General features: G+C 37.0%; 1 protein-coding gene across 2 annotated transcripts in view; it reads right to left on the bottom strand.

Moving 5' to 3' along the window:
- The window catches only part of LOC118222349 (protocadherin-17-like), a 68,781-nt gene that overhangs the window by 14,198 nt on the left and 29,737 nt on the right, over positions 1-24,846 (bottom strand). For both annotated transcript variants that reach the window (XM_035407868.1, XM_035407869.1), the window contains exons 3-4: positions 23,941-23,999; positions 23,611-23,783 (exon numbers count right to left, since the gene is read on the bottom strand). In XM_035407868.1, coding sequence (XP_035263759.1) covers positions 23,611-23,783; positions 23,941-23,999 — 232 coding nt within the window. The remainder of the gene's footprint in view (positions 1-23,610; positions 23,784-23,940; positions 24,000-24,846) is intronic.

Here is a 24,846-nt window from a genome sequence, read left to right as displayed (position 1 = left end):
TTTTCACCACATACCTCAAATCACTATGACAGGAAGGCTCTCTCCTTGATCAACAGAAATAGACATCTTCAAAAAATTCCCAGAGCCATCTCAGTCAACACAAAACTACAACACTTCAACTTTAGCAAGCTAACTTCAACACCTAATGTTAATTAGCCTAGGTTATAATAATTTTAGCTACATGAGACAAGCCTCGTTGCCAAGTTAACTGGCTGGCTACTGGTTAATCCACTATGAGAAGACATCAAACATTAGGCATGTTGGCTGATACTAATGTTAACTGGCTAGCAAACAAATTTAATGTTCCCATATTTTTAATTAGCTATAGGGTGATAAATTGCTCCTTTAAGTCAGCCTTGTGATTGATGGTGCGTTGACAGCAATTCACACTGACCGTCTGCGACCAAAGTTAAAATATGTTGCCACAGCCATTAATGTTGGCACCAAATAAAAGTATCTGTAGCGATCTGTGATTCTGCCACAGAATTGTGTTAGCCAGCAGGTAGACTGCCTTTATTTCCTCTTATACTGGGAAGGCTGTGTTTGATAAAATCATCAACTTATGCCTCTTTCCCCTCTCTCCTCCTCCACAAACATCCAAGGGAATTCATTAGGCAATTAAAATACAGGCTGAAGCCCTTATCTAGGCACACAAATCTAGGGTGTTATGGTGTCTCATATCCTGGAAGGTTTTATTACCTCTGACACCACACCACAGCACAAGGCTATTTGGAGTGATAGGTCCACACCACTGGGTTATTGTCACCTTTTGGATTTAAAATTTGAATGCCTTTTGGTTGTAATAAAATGAACAATATATGACATTCAATTGAAATCAATTGAAAGTCTTAATTTCCATGTAGTTAATGGTGTACTATCTTGTGCGACTGGCCTTTTCACACGGTAGCAATATTCTTTTCCCGAGAATGGGGATTTCAAGATTGGGTACACTCAACCATTTTAATTTACAAATAGCACCTCTATTGAAGAGTTAGAAAATTTTACATTTTTGATGTATTCAACAGAAAGCTGAATTACCTTCCAAATGGTTCATGTTGTGTCTCTGAGTATGTATTGTACATAAAGTCCTATTCGGAAAAAAAGTACAAACCAACAAACTGGGATTGCATACTCCTTTGATGGGGTTAGCTGCTAATGAAGTGCTGCACTACACAAAGCTGCAGGCCAATCTGGAATGGCACGGTCAGAATTTGATACAGAACCACCGGCCATGTTACAGCACGGAGGGGGGGGGAATCAAGAAATGAACGTAATGCTGCTGTGTTCGTTAAACAGTCGCAGATACCACAAAATAATACAATGGGTGAAAAGCACACACACCTGCACTGTTAGGGAAACGGCAACTGTGCGCTGTCTGGGTCAGACATATTTAACTTGTGCAATGTACATAAATGTCACTGACAGAATGACTCATTCTTATGCAAATGAAGCGCAATATAGGATGTGACCATGATCACAAATGATCATTTGCAATAAGCATGGGTTTCTAAAATGACCAGAAACCTGGCAGTCAACTGGCACAGTCTATTTAAAAGCCATGCAATGTGTTAAGTTGCCAGTAACCATGGCAGCTGCAATAGTTGCAAGTGGAAGACACCACTAGCATGTTAAGTGTGCAAGAAAGAGGAACAAAGAGAAATTATTAATGTAATACTAGTAATGCTTGATGACTAAGATGAGACTGAACCACCCCTCTGAAAAACTATTTAATAGTACAGAAATAAATATTTATGCAACTCCAAGAGCTATGTTAATTTAATAAAAAAATCTTCATTTGAAATTCTCCAAGTCTATGAATTGGGTTTTTCCAAGAAATACTGAAAAGGTCCATTTGTTGATCATTCATCTTTGGGTCAATAGGTCTTTTTGCTATTTTGTGTACCAATATGTGTGAGCCATATTAAAATGAATCCCTTGTAAAATGCCAGGCAGTTTGCAATTAATTATATTAAATCAGCACATGCTCAACTTAAAATCAGTGTATAAAAAGCAGCCTTTTCCTTCATATATTTGGAGATAACTGGACACCAATACCTGTATATGAGCGGGGAAAAATCACTCAGATAGCTGAGATGAGGAACAGCATCAAAGGTACATTAGTAGCAGATAAGATGAAACCTAGTAAACAACCCTCACATAAAAAAAACTTTATGCAGGCTTATCTGATTGGCTATAACATGATTCACAGCTAAAATCATGATGTATTATCGTACTTGTGAACCATGCTCACTATTTGGCCATGGCTGTACATGGCTCCTTGATTTGCATCAACTGATTCACATCAATACTGTGAATCAGTTGTTAATTTGATACAGTCAGTGTTTGCAGCGGTTATACAATAAGCAGCATGAGCTACGCTCTGTATTTTTTTCATAGCGGATCTACTCCTGAAAGAAAGTGCTTTGACAGGATGGGCCATTTGGCAGTGCCCATATTTTGCTAGACATCGGGCAGCTGATATGAGATCCAGGTCAACTTCAGTTAAACATGTACATTCTCAGTATTTCTATGGGCATTTTGTGTGCACAAGGCAATGAAGCTGAAATGTATATTGCTGAACAGTGAGCAACAATTAGCATGATGCAGAGGAAGAGTGTTCTACTGATATCACCATCTAATACAGGCCAACAACAGGTATCAACAGCTAGAAGGCACTTTGTGGCTCATGGTACATTCTCTTAACAAGGGAAAATAAGAAATGAACAAGTATTTTGAGATCACACTATTTATTTAACACTATAATCATTTGGCTTTGCATGTTAATACAATGATATTTTAATTTTAATTTTCTCTTTTCACACACACACAACTGAAAGATACCATTCCTGGCCCAACAGTTACAGCTTTCCCCATGCGGCATAATTATTTGCTTCTTTCTGATATAACTCTAAATATGGCCACAGGAGGTAATTCTGCTAAAACCATTGCCCGGCAACAGCATCACCATACTTCAACAAATACAAACTGAGCCCCTTCAATCATCCAGGCTTCTTATGTTATGTCATAATAGCACATCTGATGATGGCTCAGAAACCTGGATCCAGAAAGAGACATTCAGTTATGACCAAAATGTCAAGAATAAGAGAGGCACTGAAACACAATGCGCAAGACTCCTGTATGGTGTGACACAAACGGTATCTACCTTTCATGTTCCTCTTTGTAAGCATACCAGCATGTTTCCCCTTTTCATTCAGTGATCCACATTTTCTATCTTTAGGCATCATATTACTTCTACTTAAGCACTATGACACAGGAGGCCATGCTGTATCGTGAATACAGTCACAGCTACAGGGCTGTTGTAAGGCACAACGCAAAGTGGAGTGCCAGAAACCCCTGGAGCCATGACTGCATTCACGATACAGCATGGCCTTGAGTGCCATATTGCTTTCATAAAACAGATACAGCATATAGAAACAATCAACTGAAGACACTGTTGTGTTTACTCAGCAATATTATTTGTAAGTAACAGTTTGTGTGAAGAGGGATACTGTTTACAAACAGGCTGTTTGATTAACTATTGCTGTTTTGGATTTACAGTCACTGTAGAACACAGCATCCAGGATAGAAAAACAAAACATTTTATAAAGTATATTTATTGAGGGAATCACTCTTTTTACAAAGAATATTGACCCCTATGCATCAATGTATGAAATGTAATTCACAAGTTAATGCAGAATTATAATATTTAATGTATGATTAGGAATGATAAAAAAAATAAATGGTATAACTTTGGGCAAAATGTGAGGAACACAGAGTCAGATTCCCCAAAGCGATGATAGTTTTATTTCACTAAAGTGTACCATTGCAGTAAATGGACCCGTTCTATGCATTTGTTTGAAAATGAATAATCATGAAGAGAAGAAAACACTTTCAAATCCTGTTAATGCAGCCCACTTCATAACACAGGCTCATTTTTCACAAATTCATTATATTGCTATTTCATCTCTGTCCAAGCATATTGCAGGTTAGCGTACAGACCAGGGCTGTTTATGTATTGCTCATAAATATGATCAAATTAAAACAAGCTCTTGACAGGAAAGTAATATGAGCTTAAGACTCTACAGGGGGATAATTGTTACAAATCCACATATCACATTTCAAACCTATTAAATTAGCCATTTTCTCTCCTAGCAGGGTTTGTTGGATTTGATAAGATTCTGCTGACCTTGGTTTAGATGCCTAAAGCAGCAGTAATCAAAAAGAAAACAAAAATAACATGGTCCAAAGCACTTTATGGATTAAAACACAGTGGAGGGGCATGTATATTCATATACTGAGAAAAAAACATTTCTAATGACAACTATGTTTTGGCTGGAAAACAGGGTGGAAGGTGAGTAAACTTGGGTTGGTTAAGTATAGGCTGATGTAAGCCCAATCATGGTAAATTACAGATCTGCAGAGCATCGGAACACCTGTGCTGTAAACAACCTCAGATTACATGTGACCTCCTTCCGAACCACGCAGCGGGGAAAACCTGTCCGCCCACAGAAGGCGGGAAACGAGGAGGATGAGGCATCAACGCAGCGGGGGAATAACCCCGGCTGCCCTCCCCTAAATCTATTACATTGGATTAATGACATACTGCTCCCGAGGCTTGGGAGAATATTACAACCCATTTTTGCCATTCTATGCGCAATCTTAAGGCACTGTTAAATACAAATGCGGTAAACGGCCCAAGGTTTACATTCTGGGTTATAACAGAATCAAAATGATGGAGGCGGACATTGCATTGTCGCATATTGAACTAATCTGGCAAACACACAAGTTATTTTACGCTACTCAGTTCCCAATATGATGTTGAATTTTAATGTCATTTATAAAGCAATTAACTTTTTTATGCACATGGTCACACATGCAATGGCCCAGGTGCCACACTGTAATATTTGCTTGAATGAAACCAAAACTGTACACAATTCGACTTGACTGGTCAATGAACTATGATATGCACTCTTGTAATTTGCCACGCAGTATAATAAGGAAAGGAATTGAGTAATTTTATGAACCTTGTACAATCAAGCTCCGGAGGTCTGAATGCTCTCTGACAGCTACCATTGTGAGGTTTCCAGCAGAGCAAAACTTTAAAAAGAAAGAAAACATTGTTATACATTTGTGAGCAAAACAACCTACTGCACACAAGCAATGTCATGAAAGCTGACACTGAGAAATAAGAAAAAAACAGAGACATTGGCCCAGCCTTCGGCTTACCAAAATCAACTGTTTGGAGCATCATTAAGAAGAAAAAGAGCACTAGTGGGTTCAATAATCGCAAAGGGCCTGGAAGGCCCAGGAAAACCCCCAAACACCCCTCAGACAGATCAGAAACACTCTTCAGGAGGCAGAAGACTTCATGAACAGAACCACAGAGGCCACAATGCAAGATTCAAACCAATAGCTGCAAAAACAGAATGGCCTGGTTTCAATTTACTAAGAAGTACCTAAAAGACCCTGCAGAATTCTGGAAAAAAGGTATTGTGAACAGATAAGACAAAATTCACTTGCATCCAAGTGATGGCAAGAGCAAAGTGTGGAGGCCAAAAGGAATGGCCCAAGAACATGCATTTCAATGCTGAAGAGAAAACTTAAGGTAACTGGTCCTCGAGACAAGCAGGAACTGAAGACGGCTGCAGTGCATGCCTGGCAGAACAGGTTTTATTTTTTCTCTTCTTTTAAGGAAATAAAAATTATTTTCTTCTTTAGAAATAATAAGCAGGAGAATAAGTCATTGCTGATACCTGATTATTTCTTCATTATGGTCATTGTCACATTTCAACATGACTCAGTCAGGGGTATTAAAAATTCAGCATGAATGTTCAAACAGATGGGTTTTTCTACATGCACATTCCATGTAAAATGCTTTATCTGTAACTAATTCCTGCTGTTTCACATGATGAGTGAAATAAATAATGTAGGTGAACTCATCACCATTCTCCACACAAACACAAGTACTCAATCTTCAAAAATTAGATTTATTTAAAACACAAATAATAACTATCTTCTACCACGCTGCTGTTTGTCTCATATGTAGCACCTGAAATCTACCCAAACGAAATCAAATTGAATGCCACAGTCACTGATCAAACTGATATATTGGCTACTTAAAAATGTTCACCATTCGTTAATTGATCTGTGTTACCTTTGTACAATGCCTTCAGCAGTCCGAGCAATACACATTAACTGCAGCCATAGACTGAATCAGCTCTTTAACGTGGGAGGAAATGAAAGAATACACAGCGTGAGGGTTTACAACCACCTTGAAATCCCACAGAAGAAAGAAAAAGCAATATGTCAAATGAATGATTAAAACAATAGGTTCTCATTTTTTGAAACAGTAAAGGATTATTGCTAGTCATCCCCTGTCCCCCACTTTCTAAAGAGGTGTCACAATACTGATAATTAATCATCCTCTGGACTCTCCTCTGATCTGCATAAACATGACCTCTTGTGAAAGTAATATAGATGAGAAAGATGGGTGCCTGGCTATTTAAGAAATGTACACATGCTCGTTGTTTGTTGGGCAGAAGGAATCCATGATACAGGCGTAACTGTATTATACTGTCCTTGTTGCATCACAATACTGACTTGAATCTTCACAACATCATCACGCTGGTCTGAAGAGGCATTATTACTATGTCTCCACCACTTTATTCTCTGGATTCCTCTCACGGTATAAATGCTCACTTTTGAAATCTAGATAGGTAAGTGGTATACTGATGTTGATTTGCACTTTTCTAACTAAAAGGATTTCAAAGACAAGTTTGAGACAGATGGACAGGCAGCCTTCAGGATTCCATGGAAATGTACATTATGTGTGCTGGCCTGCTTATAGAATGCAATACATGCTCTACTAATCCATTTATAAACACAGACTCTTTTATAGGCCGTTCTGGCAGCTCTTCATATTAATTTGATATGATACACAGTGATGGGTAAATGTGCATTTGTTCTATATGGAATATCAAAGCTGACCTAGAAGCTTGCCGGACTGATCCATTGTGCAGATGCTGTGTAACTGTAAAAACATAACATAAAATAAAATCAATTATTGAACAATAATTAAAAAAAAAAAAAGACTTATCTTGCTTATCGGTGATTTACAGATGTACTCTCTGAACACTCCAAAATATTCACTGCCTGCTCTGATTCCATAATAATTAACCTCTGATGAACAGAACAGAGCTGCGGAATAAAAGAAACATTCCGAAAATACTTCAGAGCATATCTCCTTTTATTTCTTTACAGCCAAGTGATTCCAATGCACAAATTAACAATATTTTAATGCAATGAAGGGTGGAATAGACTGCCCTTCTGATGATCCAGCCATCAGAAATGCTTTTGAATTTGTCTAATGTCTCCTCGTCTATCTTTTGAGGTTCAATTACATCTTGGTCTCACCAGGATCCCTATTATAACAGATGGAGGAGACCAAGCTAGTTGCAGGGTGATTGTTTTCCAATTAAACCCACATTACTGGAGACCTGCAATACCTCAAGGTATTGACATGACAGTTTAATTAAACATACTCCTTATCTTAATTTACCAGGATAAAGAAGCAGTTTTGAAAAATGAAAGACAACAGGCTTTGCATTCATGAAGATTACAAAGGTATTGTTAGGAATGGAATACAGTTTGATCCACACAATTTGAGAGTTGCCAGAATAGCTATGTCATACCACACACATGCACACACAGGCACACACACAAGTATATATATATATATACATATATACATATAGTGCTGAGGAAAAAGTATTATTGGCCCCCTTCATTATTTTCTATATTACTGCATTCACCCCAAATGAACTTGCAATAGAGTAGCTCACTGTGTGTATATATAGCGGTTCTTGTACGAGACACTAAGTAAACAAAATATGCTGATTTATGCAGTGCCATCTGTTTTATATACCGTTCAATAAGCAAATGCATTTCATTCATGGTTATTAGGCTTTCTTTGTAGTCAAAAATAGCCTGTGATAATGTCAAACTTGGCCATTATACCTCTACAAAAAATGTATTGTTTGAACTATTGAGTTTAATAATTTGTGGCCATTTCTTTGTTACTTATGTTATTTTTTGATATGCAAAGATGGGAAATATGTCTGTGTCTAGTGTCAAGTGGCTATTTTTCAACATATGATAATACATAATGACTTAACTGTCAGCTAGTTTTGGCAGTGACATTTTAAGCTAGCTAGCTGAGACGAGAGCAGTCCCAGCTACAAGTAAGCTTATCAAAATGCCTTATAAACAGAAAAGGTGGATATCAGAAGACAAAAGAGAAAATGAACCAGGAGAGAATGGTAGCCATGTTGCCAAAGTTTGATGGCTTTTTAAAAAAGCAATCACCACTCCTGCAACTTAACCGTGTCAAAACATCTGTCTGACCACAACAGTAGGGATATATCCACAACCTTTTGTGCTCAACTGTTGTCATTCATGTTTTAAAAATGAGATAGGAGACTGAGATGTGTGTTGAGCTAACTTGAGAAAACGCTCTTTGCGTGACACAATCCGATAACCTTCAGTTAGGTGCATCGGCTACTGCACTTCACTGCACTGTTTAAATGAAATAATTTTTCTTTTTTTTTAATAAAAATGCCTCAAGAACTACCTGAACTGCAGCACCAGGCAGGACAGAGTGAATTGATTGGCTAGAGGTTCCGTTCAGTCATGAGCGCCAGAGCTCGGGAACTTAATTTGAGACTGCTGATGATTTGGTCTCTTCTGGGGAATATAACCACAATTTGAATTCAGTTTCCCCAACTATTAAGCTAAGCTTTTAACGAAGAAAGAGGAGACTAGCTAAAATGGCACAACATTGTTATCAAAGATGTGGAACAGTGGCATTTGCTGTTGATAAATGGCACGTGAGATTGCAGAACCTGGCAATACGATTGACTGACTGACATAGCCACAGCCGACAGACATTGCAAAAAGGAAAAAGAGCATGTGGTGAGTGAAGTAACCATGACTTAAAAAAATATACACATATCCTACCAGTTAGATAGTTATGTTTGTAAGTTGCCAAGATAAGTCTCGAAAAACTAGCTAAAGTTGCGCCATGCTGACTGAAGTGATTTAAGGCCACTTAAATAATGTATTTAATTTGTTTTTTAAAAGATTGACCATGGAATTACATTTTTTTTTTTTTACTGCATATCTCTGGATGAGCTGAGTACTTCCAGGCCTAGCTAACTACATTGTCTGTACAGACTGTACACTGTTCATGGTTCTGATGTCTACCTTGATCAACTTTCCCAATAGCATAACTCATAACCCAAAACAGTATCTATCACAAAAAAAATAAAAAAATAAATCTTGCACAGAGGCCTGTCATAACTAGCTTCCGCCACTGTTGTGTGCGTGTGTGTGTGTGTGTGTGTTTGTGTTTATTTTTTTAATATATCCTCTACTAATGCACTTTTCAGTTTTTCATTCCGTAACTAAGTCTAAACAGCTGCAACTGCAGCTCTGTTTGAAATTGAATATGGCGAGTCAAGAGATTTTAATGGCTTGTGTGAAAAATCAAATATAAACATAACATGATTCATCAGTTAACAGCTATTACCATCCTGTACACCAATGCTACAAAATCAGAAAGAGCAGTTGCCTGCAGCTGAGTTTGTGGAGGAAAGGAAAACATCATAACAGATACGTTTGCCAGGGTGTAAATGCCAATAAAACCCTTTGGGCAAAGGCAGCAGTGATTCAGCATTTTTTTTAATGAAGTGTAAACATCTCAGAGGAGTGAGAGCAGTTTATGGAAGAATCCAGTGTTTAAACCAAGATAGGATCCCATCAATATTTGCAGATGCTAATTAATTTATGCACAAACTCCAAAATCCACTGCACTGTATACTTGTTTTTTTTCACAGCAATAAAACTCTGGAAAACAATGCACAATCCCAATAATACATTTTTTTTTAAAAACAACAATGTAATAATGCCCTCTAAAAACACACACACACCACACACACACACACACACACACATATAGACGCATATGCATATATATATATACATATATATACATATATATATATATATATATCATTTCCTAGTCTAAGTAACGTGTTGTATATTGGTCTTTCATTGTAAAATGCTCCCAGACTCTAATTGTTAAATTGATATTTTTTAAGTATGACAGGTAATTTCAAACACTTGCAGGAGTGGGTTCATTTTCAGATACAGAATGTACAGTAGAGTAATTAGTACTGAATTCCTCAAGGTGTACATGAATCATATTCAAATTAAGTCAATATTATTCATTATTTTAATGCTCAGCACTATACAATTCTACTTTCAAGTTCCAACACTGAAATTGTCATAAATGTTTCACGGTAGCAGAACCATATCTTGGCTTTCATAATTTCTGTCTTCATTTCAAATTCAGAGTAAAAATATAGTTTTAAACGTAAGATGACAATGCAGTACCTGTGTTTTGAATAGTTTGGAGGTCTAGCTTTAGCACTATTTCTGTTGTAACGTTACCTCTGCTCTGCTCTTATCTGTGTGGCCTCACCTGCCCTGCCTGCTCTCAGTGTGAACACGCAACAGGATTAACAGGCAGGCATAGCAGAGAGTTTTCCTGATTGGTTCAGAGTCTGGGCAGTCAGAAGGACTAGAATGTTTTTTTTTTCAGACCTTTTAATTTATTGATATCTGTCGGCATGTGGAGCAAATTTAAGCAAATATGAAAAGTTGTTGTACAGAAAACTTACATACTGCACGTTTAAGCAGAAGTTGTAAATGTACGATGTGATCTCAGTGCTACGTTTATTTGTTACCAAAAAACCTCCATGACTGAATTGAAATTTCAGGCATGTGATCAACACAGACACTTCTCTATATATACTTTCCCACCAACTCATTCTCTCTCTGATTATTATTTGAATAGTTAGGTGGTGGATCACAGCCAGCCCACAAGGGATCACCCTGGGACTTTACCTATGGTTTCCTCCTACAGAGAAAACCTACTCCCACTGCTTATCCAGACAGAACACTTCCTTCCGGCGACAGATTAACCTCAACATTACGAGTGATGGGTGGAAACTGCCACAGCTCAATGGTTAACTGTAGTGAACCTTTAAAACTATAGTTAATGCCACTGGTGAGCTAGTTGTGTATAAAATTAATGTGCACCTGTGAACATGAACACATTAATCTCCCTGTTATAAGACAGAAGGGAAGAATGGCACACACTCAGTAAGTTACAATATCACAAAAGGCCTCAGAAGTTGTCATTCCCTTCAGGCTCATTAGCATTTTCCAGAGTTCTGGATCAAAAATAAATAAATAAATAAATAATAGATGGCTTATGGATCCAGTGTAATTTAAGAGAGATGTGTGTGGATAAAAACCTCCAAGTTTTAAACACCAGCTTAAATCACAGACTGTAACAGGGATGGTTACGTGAAACTCCATTCATTTTCTCCATAGAGCAATTTTCCCTTGATCCTGTAATCCATATTTGGGCAAAGGTTTTTGCTCTGTGTTACATCAGACTTCTGAGGCCATTAGTCTGATTTTGAGAAATGTCATCACAGCGGATAACATAATATGGTTCTCTTGCAGGCAACGTAAGAGAGACTTTCCTCATTATTAAAATGGAGCATGGCACAAAATTGCTACAGAATTATATTACTATATAATATAATAATGCAGTTATTTTCCATATGTCTGTCTTCTTGTCTCTATCTTCTAACCACACCAAACTGCCATTTGCATGGTTCTGTGATTCAAACATTATGACAGAAAAGTATCAATGGTACCTCTTTCCTAAAGAACTGTAGGCAACAGCGCAGGCAAGCTACAGGGCTTGATATAGCGACATAGCTATAGGAGGTAAGAGCGGTTGTTTAGCAGTCGGAGGGTTGCTGGTTCGATCCCCTGCCCTGGGCATGTCGAAGTGTCCCCGAGCAAGACACCTAACCCCTAATTGCTCTGGTGAATGCGAGGCATCAATTGTAAAGCGCTTTGGATAAAAGCGCTATATAAATGCAGTCCATTTACCATTTACCATATCAGAGGGCTGCAGGTTCAAATCTTTGGATCAGGCACTGATCTCAAAGGATACAACAGCAGTTCATGTGAATTGTCATTTATCTCTTTTAACAGTATGATTTTTGAATGTTTTTTTTTTCAATATTCTAAGCCAGTGTTCTTCAACTCCATTACTTCAAATTATCAGTAATGACTGCTACATCAGCGTTAGAATGTTCAGCTAAAAGTATTCAAAACACGTATTTGAGATTTTACACATTAAAGTGTTTAGTAGATAAGAAATAGAATTAGACCAACTGCATAAGATCTTTAATACGTAATTTGTTGGGATACGTCATTTGGGAAGCAAATAACTACAATATTTGCTGCAGGAACTTGAAAATATCTGTGACAATTTCTGACTGATCATTAGCCTTCATAATAACATTTCAGTATCTAGTTTCCATTCTAGCCTTTTGATTGCCTTTGGAGTCTTTTATTGGCATTTGTCATCATGAGGGCCATGAGTTGTGCCAGTGAAGAAAAAAAAAAAAAAAGAAAATAAGAAAGAAAAAAAAAACAACAGTCAGAGACATAGGCCAAACCTTAGTCTAAACCAAAACCAACTGTTTGGAACATCATTAAGAAGAAAGAGAGCCCTGGCGTGCTCAGAAATCCTAAAAATCCTGGTAATCCGAGGAATTCCTACATCAAAAATGAGTATTTTTATAACATTGATTTTGAGGACAATATTTGTGTTGAAAATAAGTTTTGGCCTCCATCTCATTACAATCCAACATATGCTCCTCTATATGATTTATATTCCACAATCTATTAAAAAAAACTTGCATATGGCATATATTATCTAATCAGTACTTTTAATAGCTTACTAATGAAGCACAGCATAGTTATTCACTTTGCAATATCATAAACTATAAAAGGCTAAACCAAAATGTCTAATTTATTGCCTTAGGGATTTATATGCTATATTAATTAATCACAGCCATACATTCTTATAACTGCCGAGAAGTTCATTAATCAGTTTAAGTACTGGCAAACACACACACGCCTTTGATTCTATGATAATGGAATTAAACATATTTATAGAATTTTTACTCACAGTAACTGCTATGCCTGCAACAGTATTTGGAATTACACTGCAAACCATGTTTCCTAAAACATTTGTGTAGTTGTGAATTATACAACTGAACTTGCTCATTTTTTTTTTTTTTCCCACTGCTTTAATTAGTCAAAACAATTGATTTAGGATCAAGGAATGTTAAGTACACAGCCAATTACAGTTTATAGATTCACCTGCTCGCACTCTAATTGATGCTAGAAGAGGCTGCATCTTTTGATGACATACACTTTGCAAATTTAAATGACTGGGTTCTGAGATTCCGTTTGTGACTTTCCAAAGATATGTGTTCAGTATCCTAACCCACAACTGAAAAGATTTCAAATGAAACACACTTAAAACTAAGCTATTAAGCACAGTCAAATGGCAGAATTAAAGAAATTCACCAACCATTTCAAATTTTTCATGTTCTCATGCAATACCAACTGATCACTTTTTTCCCTATTTCACAGGATGCAAAACCTCCAAGATACTGCCTTGCATCCATCAGTTGTGCATAACTGTTCACTGTGAAATTCAGATCAAATTAAACCAGAACATTGTATGAAATTCACAAAGCACTCACAATAAAACATCCTCTGCTGATGGTAACACAATTGCATTTTTTCTTATAATACATATGCAAATTTAAGCAAACTAGAACAAAATGGTCAACAATGCATTATTTTAGTCCACAATAGATACCAGCTATAGTTTAATTGCGTAAAATAAACGATTTCAGTGAACATGAGCCCATTTACTTCCAATTAGATGCAGCTGCTCATTCCTATTACAAACAATCATCGGCAAGCATGGGTTTGGGTGCGCTTTGAGCTAATTGTGTTTTCTGGCTGCAATGGTCACAGGTTCAATTTACAAAGGGCCTATGGTGGTTAAGCTCATTTGCTCTCACACTTGGTTTCATTTCCAAGACAGTGCCACATACACAAGTGCAAATTGTCCGGTGTGTCTTGATTAATTCACTCCTTTTGTCATCCAATGAACTGGAGTGTTCTACTGATGGACTGAAGAAACCTTCCACTGAGTCAACAAATCCTATTTGCGAACAGGGCCACAAAGCATTTCTAAGACAGTCCGACAGGAAATACTGTTGGGCTTAAAGCTGTCTAATGGAAGTCACAACTGCACTTGTAATTAGATCTACCTGCTTTGCTGAAGCATACAGTACGAGAGTTTACTCTCGTACCCGAGAAGCCTGTTTAAGTATGATTTTGAAATTAAAACCTGCTCAAACACAAGAATTTGATTTTTTCCAGGGAGTGGAAGAGGCTGTGATTATAATGTTTGCCAGAAATTTAAGCCAATCAACATGTACAGTGTCAAGAGCTCAGCACTTACTGTTGACAATATTCCTGGCTATCGAGAAGACGCGTTCTGACGGCGCTGATGTTTCAGGAACACTGAGGTACTTTCTTGCCAGCTTGGGGAGGTGGGAATCGTTAGCTTATGCACAAATCACGCCTTTTTAAATATCAAAGTTCCCTATTCATCTTTGAAACCGGTATTGGTATGAAAGTTCAAAATTAAACTCGATGTTCAAATATAACGTGACAGACATAGTAGAGACCAGTCCAAACCCAGACCCAAATATACTTGGATACTAATGAATACATGTCTACATGAAACCTCCTGCTGCACTGATGTAAAGCTGAACATTAGTTGCTTTTACATTTTTTTCTTTCAATCATTTGAACACACATTTACATATATACGTTTGTGTCTGTGTGTGTGTGCGCGTGCATGTAAGTACATGTGTGTACATATACATTCTTGCATATCGCACAACCACAATTTCTGACCCTATTTACTATCGTCTTTCCCGTAGATCTAAATGCAGTTGTCATTTTAGTCACCATTCCTATTGAAACACTAGCCAGTTGGTCAGTCTTTGTGACAGAAGCTCCTGCCATCCTTGCCCCCAATAATGAACTCTCTTTTAAAGTCACTTTGATATTTTCCTCTTGCCATCTTGATTCAAAATCAAGGTCAACTTGCTCAGCATTTTTATACATGCCACAGAGCACGATAGGATGTCAATTGCTTAATTGTATCATGCAGTACACCTGTATAGAGGTGTCTGATTTTGTTATGTTTCTCCACTCATCTATTCAGGTTTTTCCTTTAATTTCTCACCCATCTGTATATTAATGAACATACAATATGAGCGTTGTTGTTCTGTCCATAAATTCAATATGCATATTGCAGTGAGCTACTGTGTGAACCGGCATTGGTGTGCACAGCTAATTACCTAATTGAGCTATGGTAATCGGTGAAAACAAAAATAAATATGTACACCAGCTCTTAAGGAATGGAAATGCACCCCCCTCCACGACCCCCTCAGATTTATTCATGACATGCATCAATTTGTAACATTAGGAAGATCCAGAGTACATCATGTTCTCACTGCACGCATGTGAATTCCAGTATTTTTATTCAGGTCTCTATTTGTTAGGAAACAATTCAGCTGCCTTTGTATCAGTTTTATTACATCAGACAATATACTTCAACTACCAGACATCTTAATTATTAATATTTGTTTACCTCTGTAATACAAATTACATAACTATGAAATACTGTTTCTGAAACGAAACAAAAAAAAAATCTGCTGTACTAGCATTCAAGTGTACAAAGTTAAAACTACCTTATTTTCCCCCCATATATTTAAATATGTGTATACGACTATCACAAGGTTAAACTGCTTGAGAAAAGCAGTTGTCACAATAAAGAGGTCTGTTGGATAAATAGCAGATTCAGTTTATAGGATTATATTATAAGAGAATGGGCAGATGTCGTACTATGATCGCGGCAACTGCACATATGGTACCTGTTTCGGTCTATGGTCACAAAAACGGCTTGCAACAGATGTTATCACCTAAAAATAAATAGAAATGTTGATTCCAGAATGACAAAAAAGCTGTAGCAATAAAACTTTATCACTAAAATGAGGGAAAACCAGGCATTTGAAGCAAAAACATGAAAGGCAAACAACCCTGTTTCAGATGGCAATCTGTGGCAAAGACCTTGCTGATTTTAAGCATCTGGTTTCAGATGTAGGAATGACGCCAATATTTTTAATTCAGGAATGACTTTTCCAACATGGTACATTGTGATGTTTTTGCAAGTAGGTTGAATTTCTCTTTGTATCTCGTATCATGGCACCCTGTACCGAACAGGCTGATGAGCCTTGATTATTCCATTAAAGCACTCACAGTATGTCAGCTAAATCACATATTTGTTTGATGACTCTCTTATTATCATCTTGCTTCATTTTGAAATATCCATTTCTAAGAGCATAAAAATATTTGGTGGCATTAACATATTTTTGTGACTAGTGCATCTCCATCCATCAAATAATATGTAACTCTAACAAAATAGCAGGAACTACAAGCATAATGCATTGTTCCCCACTGTCCATCATGGCAGCGCACGATTCTGTAATTTTCTGGAGATGCATTAATGGACTGTAATGAATGCCATTTATGGCAAGTGAATATGTAGAAATATAACTGTGACAAATGCTCATTGAAATTCAAGCAACCCTCATGGTAAATTCTGGCATTTTTCCAACAATTACCTGGCATCGTTTTCATTCGAATGGGGCCATTACTAATGTTGACACTGATAGTCCATCAGTTACACACCTGTTTCCCAACATTATACCTTGCTGTCAAAGTAGGAAATGGCAGCATTTATAAGTTGCAAATAGTACCCACTCAAAATCTGCATTGACGCAAGATGACCAAGGGCAGTACGGTTTGTTGATCATCAAGGTCCAACCACAGTCTTTGAGGGCCATTTCAAAATGGGTGCTTACAGACATGGTGCATTTAGTAACTTCAAAAGGCTTTTTCATCGCAGTTTCAATTACTTATCCATTTTTTTTAACTTATTCAGTTATTTTTATCCATCACTTGAAACCTTCTTTTACGTAGCATTTAGGTACATCACAAAATTACTGTAACAGCCACTGAAATCATTAAAAATATACTGAAGCACAACTTAACATTAGTCTGTTGTTTTTTTGATTTACTGCAAGTCTTACTGTGTGAGATCATTCTGCCTGTCTGTGTTCTGTAAGAGAATACTCCATGTCAAATCATTAATTAAAATAGAATTATGTATCATAAATGTATCATATAATTACTTAAAATATGCTAACAATGCTAAATATTTTCTAAGTTACAGTAAGTACACTTCACAAAAGTTAACATAAATGTACATATAATGTCAGCCACATTACAATTGCAGGGTGGCACAACAGCCAACAGATGAATTAAAAAAATCTTAAAATGACAAAACGGCAATGTTTGTAAAAAAAAAAAAGGGCACCAAACTTGAATTCCATCCAGAGCGTTCATCCTTTTAAAATACTTAAATTTGTTCTTGTGACTCTCTTAACAAAACTAATTTCAAGGGCACTGCTTTGCCATGCCTGAATGGATAATTAGTACTTTTCTGGGAAATGAAAAGGACATCAAAATGTTCCTTGAAAGTCAATTCAACATTGTGCTTTGGCTGCCAAATATGCCACACACTAGGTATTTGTAAATGGCCTACACTAAAATACACTAAACTAAAAACTACACTAACTGAAATAGTTTTTTTTTTTTTGTGTGTGTTTGTTTTAAACCCAGAAAGTGAAATATTCCTTTAATGGCTTGATTAGTCTTTTCCACCAAACCACTGGAATCTCGGGGGTATGGGTGGAATTTTAAAACTTCATATAATATCCATATATGGGCACATCAACTCATGTTTCTTCTGCTATCTATACTGCCTCAGTTGACTATACAGTTGGTTCAGTTGAAAGTACAATCTATTATTATTATTATTATTATTATTATTGATAATAATAATAATAATAATAACAATCAAAATAAAATAAATAAACTGTCCAATTAAAATAGAAAAGACAGCCAAATGGATCAATAAAAGCAGAAAATGAATAAATATTGAAATGAATAATTAACTCAACATATAAAGTACAGTATATTGAACATGACGTGATGCACTCAATATGAGCAAAACTTTGTGATGTGTGTAGTGTAGTTTGAGCATAAGTTTGTTTATAAATGAAAATGGGAGCATCAGAAGCACTTTGAAAAGTAGATCATCAGATAAATTAATCGAAAAAAATGTTCCTCCCTCCTGCTTTGGTGCCGCTCCCAGTTGGTTATGGTCTGGGCTACCACCTAGTTCGCATACAGTATGTCTAAAAAAGGCCCACCCACACACACACACACACACAAAAAAAAACTATCAAATAAGTTACACTAAGATAAGGGTGACTACAAGAAGGGATTTCATTGATTCGCACAGTCTTAGAATATTGATTTTGTTTTTCTGCTGTACAGCGGGTGCATTTGTCAGCGAAGCTGTTGGCCATTATGTTAGCATTGTGACCTGCCCCTGAGGTAGTCACATCACACCACATAACAATGTACATTTAGAAAAAAATAAATATTACCAAGTTACTAACTGCTAAAAAAAAAACATCTTTCAAAAAAATGTATTTTATTGATGCATTGTCATGTAAACTCAATATTTTTGCTTATACTCAAAGGACATTCATTGTGTAGTCAGACTGATAAATGATGTTTGTTTGATGAGCCAAGTGGAAAAGTACATCTAAAACTGGCGAGTTAGATCAACTAATACTAATCCAACACTGTCCTGTAATGAGGAAGATGATCACAAACTCACATTAGATAGAATGCATGATAATATTTATGTATAATACATATTATTCATTCTCACTAGTTAATATCCTACACCTCTATGTTGGCTTAGGCTTACAACTAAAGTCAAGTCCGTAAGTATTAGGACATTGTTACTGTTTTGACTCCAGAGTACACTACAGTAAAATCGAGGGGGGGTGTGAATAAAAAGGCCTAATGCCTAAGCGGATCACCCGGTATGGATGCACGTGCCCTCAAATTAAAGCTGACAGTATGCACATTAAACATATTCATTGTTTCATTTCAAATCCCATGTGTCGGAATACAGAGCCAGAACAACAAAAATTGTGTCACTGTCCAAATGCAGACTGCAGTGTGTACAACGCACAAATGTAGGTCTATTGCATGGGGTCAGCCAAAGCATTCACAGCATTCCAACGGTCTTCCTCTCTGTTTTTCTTGCATTCTCAAAGGCATCATATAACGAGATAAACACACTTCCAGCTTGCAGCTGCTGATTAATGCCTTCCAGGATTAGTCGAGGCTGCAGGCAAATCTGTACATCAATTAATCACCAATTAATATAAAGCTTCTAATATATCTCCCCTTAATTAATGCACTGTTCCTAATTTGGAAAGCATAATTAATCAACTTTAAAATGGCACGTAATGCAGTGAAAATCAAGCAACAAAAATTAAATCAATGAACAAATAAATAAATAAATAAATACACTTTAAATACACAACAAGATGAAAGAGATTCTGAACGGCATCCGTTTCAAATACAGTGTAAAGCTTAAAAAATAAACACTTTGAACTACCGTGGTCCTACTGCAGGGGTGTCCAGTCTTATCCAAAAAAAAAAATAATAATAAAAGAAAGAAAAACCTGCACCAACACCGGCCATTTTCTTAAAGCATACATAGTCAACTGGAGCACATATCTTAATTAGTTGTGATCTACACGTTTAGAATTGTTCATATGTTACTATATGAGGGAGTGCTGCAGTTCTGTTGCAGGTCAGGTTCAAGCAAACCTGTACAACAAAGAAAAACAAATATAGAGGGTGGACAACATAAGTTTGTTTCTGAGTTTAACTGAAATTACTGAAGTTGGGCCCAGGGGTGTTTTCACCTCTGCTACACTCCAATATTTATATTCTTGGTGCCTTGAGCGTGGCTCTATACTAGGGCTAAATTACAATCTCAATTTGCTGAAGCACATACTATTTAAGCCGGTGTGGAAGCTGAACTGCAGCTGGGAAATTCAAGGACAGTTCAGGACATTTCAAAGAACTACTCAATGACATGGTGGGACATGGTATATAGTGAGATCTTTTGTACTTAAGTCATTATTTTCACCTTTCCTTTTATTATGAATGACTACTGGGTGAGAAGCAGGCTCAGGGTTCTGTTTTGCGGAATCAATGCCACACGGCGCATGGCCACCGTCAACGACTCGGCGCGTGGGCGCACTGGGCGTGGCTTGTGATTGTTAGTATTTTCGGGAGCAGAGGTGAGGAGCACACTACACAAAATATGCCGCACCAGGAAACAGGGCAGGGTTATACTGAATATACTGTATTATCAGTGGGTGTAGTGCAGCTGCCAATCAAATGGCCTCTTTTAATCCCTTTGAAGAGCCATGTGCATTGCCCAGGGCGTGCTACCAATTTTCGTAGTCTACCATGGAAATGGAAGATGAGGATAGTGAGTTACTAATCAGATGTTTTTCACTAGACATTCTTTTGTGGGAGGTGCAGAGTTGGGCTGTCGTTTTTTTTAAATTTTATTATTCTTTCAAAAAACTTATCTCATAAATAAGATAAATTTGTTTGAATTTGTTCAAATTTTCTTCCATAAGAATTAGACAATTGCCTAAACATATATTATAGGTCTGTTTAATTTCCCATTTAACCTGTAGCTTAAATGCTCTATGCTATACCTAAGAAAATTAATGACAACTGTATCTTGAAGGTTTATTAAACAAAATAAAACCAGGGAAGATCATGCAATGCCAGTGATGACCTTCAGAAAAGGAAAATGGCTCAGTCAAATGAAAGAAAGAATAATTATATCATATAATTATATCATAAGTCCATCATTAATTCACAACAATGGCATGGCTTAAATGAGTGGAGTGGGATTTGATGAGTGGTGGTTTTGTCTCAAATACGCTTATTTTGATTATTTATCTCCTCGTTCCAAATCAGGTCCTGAATATTCTGATGAGCTGCCAAAATCGCACTGCACCATGCGTTATTGACTGACACACCCCGAGCAGCGGCTCCCCTCCCACTTCGATAAACAGTGAGTCACAAAATTACCAAATCACTCGGGCAAGTCAAAATATATGGTGAAAAATACCATTTTGCCAGTGCGCCGGCTCACAACACACCATGCGCTGGCTGGAAAATGGAGCCCTTGGTGTCAATTCCATTTCAATTCAGTCAATTCTGGAAATTAACTTAACCATTTTCAATAGTATGTTTTACTCCTGGTGAGCAGAGAGGGAAAACAATGGCTTTTAGTGTCAGCAACGCGTCCTTTCGCACTGGTATCAAAAGAAAGGGAGAAAATGAATGCAAAAAGGATAAAAACAAAATGAAAAACTACCAATTATCCAGGTTAAGTTCAGATCCCTGCTGAACATCATGCAAATGCATGGCTCTAGTGCCATCATCATACTGTGTAAATTCTCAAAGTGAAATAAAACATACCTGTATGAATCATGGAGAAAACATATTTTGCTTTTCTGACACCAAGCTAATGTCAATGATGCTATTAAGAAAGTTTAGCAGAGCTCACAATTTTTTGCTGGGCATTTCCCTGATTTTTCTTTTTAAAAAAAGGTTTACAGTTTTGTGCATTTATGCCTACATGTTTTATGGAACCCGCTGGAACACTAAAGGAAATAATTGGTTAAAAACGTTCTTTAAAACAAAGACTGCCATTTTGCTAATCATTTAATTAATTTGTGTATGTATCACCTGCTGTTTTCATTATTTTTGCAGAAGTATGTGTCACAGCACCCTAAGCACAAATTCATTTGTATAACCTTTTTGAAAATTAGGCAATCAATGCAAATGCACCATCACAAATCAGAACAGCAACATTAACAAGGATTTTATTTGTTTTTACTGCGACTGTGCTTCATTGTTTCCAGGGAAGAAAAAAGGGCAATGATTCCACACGAGTGAAGACAGCAGATGTATTGAAATGGAAAGATTTGACAGGTTGATGAGCTGAAATATTGTCCTCATCTTGTCGCTGCACTACAATGAACAGCATTCATCTTCTGCTTAATCTAAATAATATATAAATCCAGTATAACAAGTCAACCAATTACAAGACAGACACTGCACTGAGTTACATTGCAGTCCTTTTCTATGCCGTCAGCTGTAGTTAGCAGCTGCAAAAAGGTTCATAAATAATAAATAAAAAATATGTAAAATAATAATAAAAATAAAAAATACCATGTAGTGAAAACCAAGCAAGAAATAAAAAATAAATCCCAAAATCAAAGAGACCCAAAATATACCTTCACTGCCCTACCATGTCAGGATATATTAACAAACAATGAAAAGCACGTCTGCACTTTTAAAATATGGCTTCAGTTCCCTCTATCTTTTCGATTCAATAAAGTGTCCTTGGAAGTGTGCCAGAGAGACGGGACCCAGAAACCGAATTTTATTGGGAGGAGAGAGGCAGCTGCAGCCTGTTGACTGTCTCATTGTAAGGGTATTGATTTCAGTGGGGGCAGAAGAAATAGTTACGACCTTCCATGAATTTTGACTTCAAGGTGGATAAACAAGCATGGTCTTTGCTTTTATTTTCAAAAGCTGTATCACATGCATAGACACTCCGGAAAAAAACATTTGACATCTCTCGTTGGCTGCACGGCCTTTTTTTTACATTTTGATCCAGATATTATGGGCAGTCATAGACATCTGTAGCTTTTGTAAGAATCTGCTGTTTTCTGTAGCAGTAGAATTAAATAGGAGCATTTTGTCGATTCAAAAAAAACCTTTCATATCATGATACATGTGGCCAGCACACATTCTAGTTACTGTTTACCAAAACTTCAAAAATTGTATGCTAGTTAAAAAGGTGTTATTTGAGGATATTTAATGAATATTCCCAGTGGAAATTTCTGCAAATCATGTTTCTGAGAATTAAGGTACCAATGTTCAGTTTGTTGATTCTGAAGTGTCTGACATATATGGTACCCCATTCAACAGCAGAGCTCTGGGAGGGACGCAACCAGGAAAGTCTTTGTTCTACACGTGTTGCAGGTAGTTTCCTCTAATTATAGCAGTTAGTATAATTATTCATATTTAATCAGTCCTGAGATCTCCATCGTAAGTCTCCTAGTGTATTGTAAGTCATTTTTCATGTTTGAGGATTAAAGTTTCAAGGAATAATGCCCAGTGCTGGTCCCCGGCTTGGACTAAATGGCAGACCATAAGTGGTTTAGCTTATAAAATAATAATGGATTGTCTAGAGTGATAAAACTGGCAAGGCTATAATGATTTCATAAGCTAGCACTACAGAAAATAGTTAACCAGCGAGGGCAGTGTCAGGAGAGGCCACACAGAGACAGGACTCTGGAGATCAGTCAAGCAAAGAAAGGTTGTCCAAAAAAATTTGGCAAAAAGGCAAGTGGAGGAGTGGAATATAATTTAGAAAAAAGTTGGAGAAGGAGGGATGGAGGATGAGAGAGAGGGATAGGGAGAGAGAGAGAGAGAGAGAGAGAGAGAGAGAAGATAAAGAATGTCTTTGGAAATACAACTCACCTTGTTCAAGAGGCTGCGGTTTAGCTGAAGTCGCTTTCAACTTAAGGGCCTCCTTGGCTGACATATCGCAACAGGAACCTTTATTAGTGTCCTGGTCACTGTCGGCCTGGTCGCTGTCACCGTGGCCACTGTCTCTAAGACTCGCTCGCTCAGGGTCCTTGAAAGTAGAGTTGCTAAAAGGATGGAAAAATGTTTTTTTTTTTTTTTTTTTTTTTTTTAATGAGGAACCTATGGCTCCTTTAACAGACTAAAGTGAGTAATATGGTCTGACGGAAAGACGCTAGGAGGAATGCAAATGAATTGTCGGACAACTTATTTAAACGCCCTTACCTTTGAACAAACTGCTGCCTGTTGCCCATGTAATTGGACTCTGCAGGGAAATTGTCTGTCTGTGAAGGAGAAAGGAGAGAGAATTTACATGTTGTGCTACACAGAGATTTCTCCTGCTGTGCAACAAGATTTCCTGGTGAAATCAACATGATTAATAACGCACAGTGGTTCCATTCAATCATCAGAATTGTACATTTTAATTATTTTAAAATTGCATGGGGGGTTGGAGGTCATAAAACCCGTACCATAAACAATTCCATGATTTCCAATTTTTCAAATGAACATGAACACGGAGATGTTGAAAAATGACATATTAACCTTTCTATGAGACCGCACATAAATGTTATTTATTCACCTAAATGAACTGCTACTAGAAATACGAGGCCTTGCTAGATAATTGGCACATGCTGCTGTATATATCAAGGGATACAAAGTGAAAAGCATACTCTTTGCTTGGTTTGTGCATTAATGATAGTGATCGGAACTGCAATTCTTGTGCCATTATGTTCATTTTAGTTACAAATGGCCTTACAAATAGCATTTCTTTGAAGGATACAAACTCACAGCTTGGTATATTCAGAAACTATAAAAGCAAACCCCTCTGTCCCATAAAAAATGTTTAAAAATATGAGTGGTAAAACTCAGTTTCCAATGAAAATTTTATAGTCAAAACTAAGTAGAGTCATTAGACATCTGTCATAGAATCTACAGATTATTTGCTGCTTGTCATAATTACTCTGTTTCATTCATGATGCAGAATCATGCCCCAGTTTTTGGCCACCAAGTCAATATGAGTTGAAAACCAAATGAATGTGTGTGTGTGTATGTGTGTGTGTGTGTGTGCGCGTGTAGAAATGCAAGCCTTGACATACATAGAGAAACAGAAAACAATTGCATAAATGGCAA

The sequence above is a fragment of the Anguilla anguilla genome, chromosome 3 (genome assembly GCF_013347855.1).
Source record: "Anguilla anguilla isolate fAngAng1 chromosome 3, fAngAng1.pri, whole genome shotgun sequence".
Lineage (NCBI taxonomy): Eukaryota > Metazoa > Chordata > Actinopteri > Anguilliformes > Anguillidae > Anguilla > Anguilla anguilla.
This window is presented reverse-complemented; position numbering and strand designations above follow the sequence as displayed.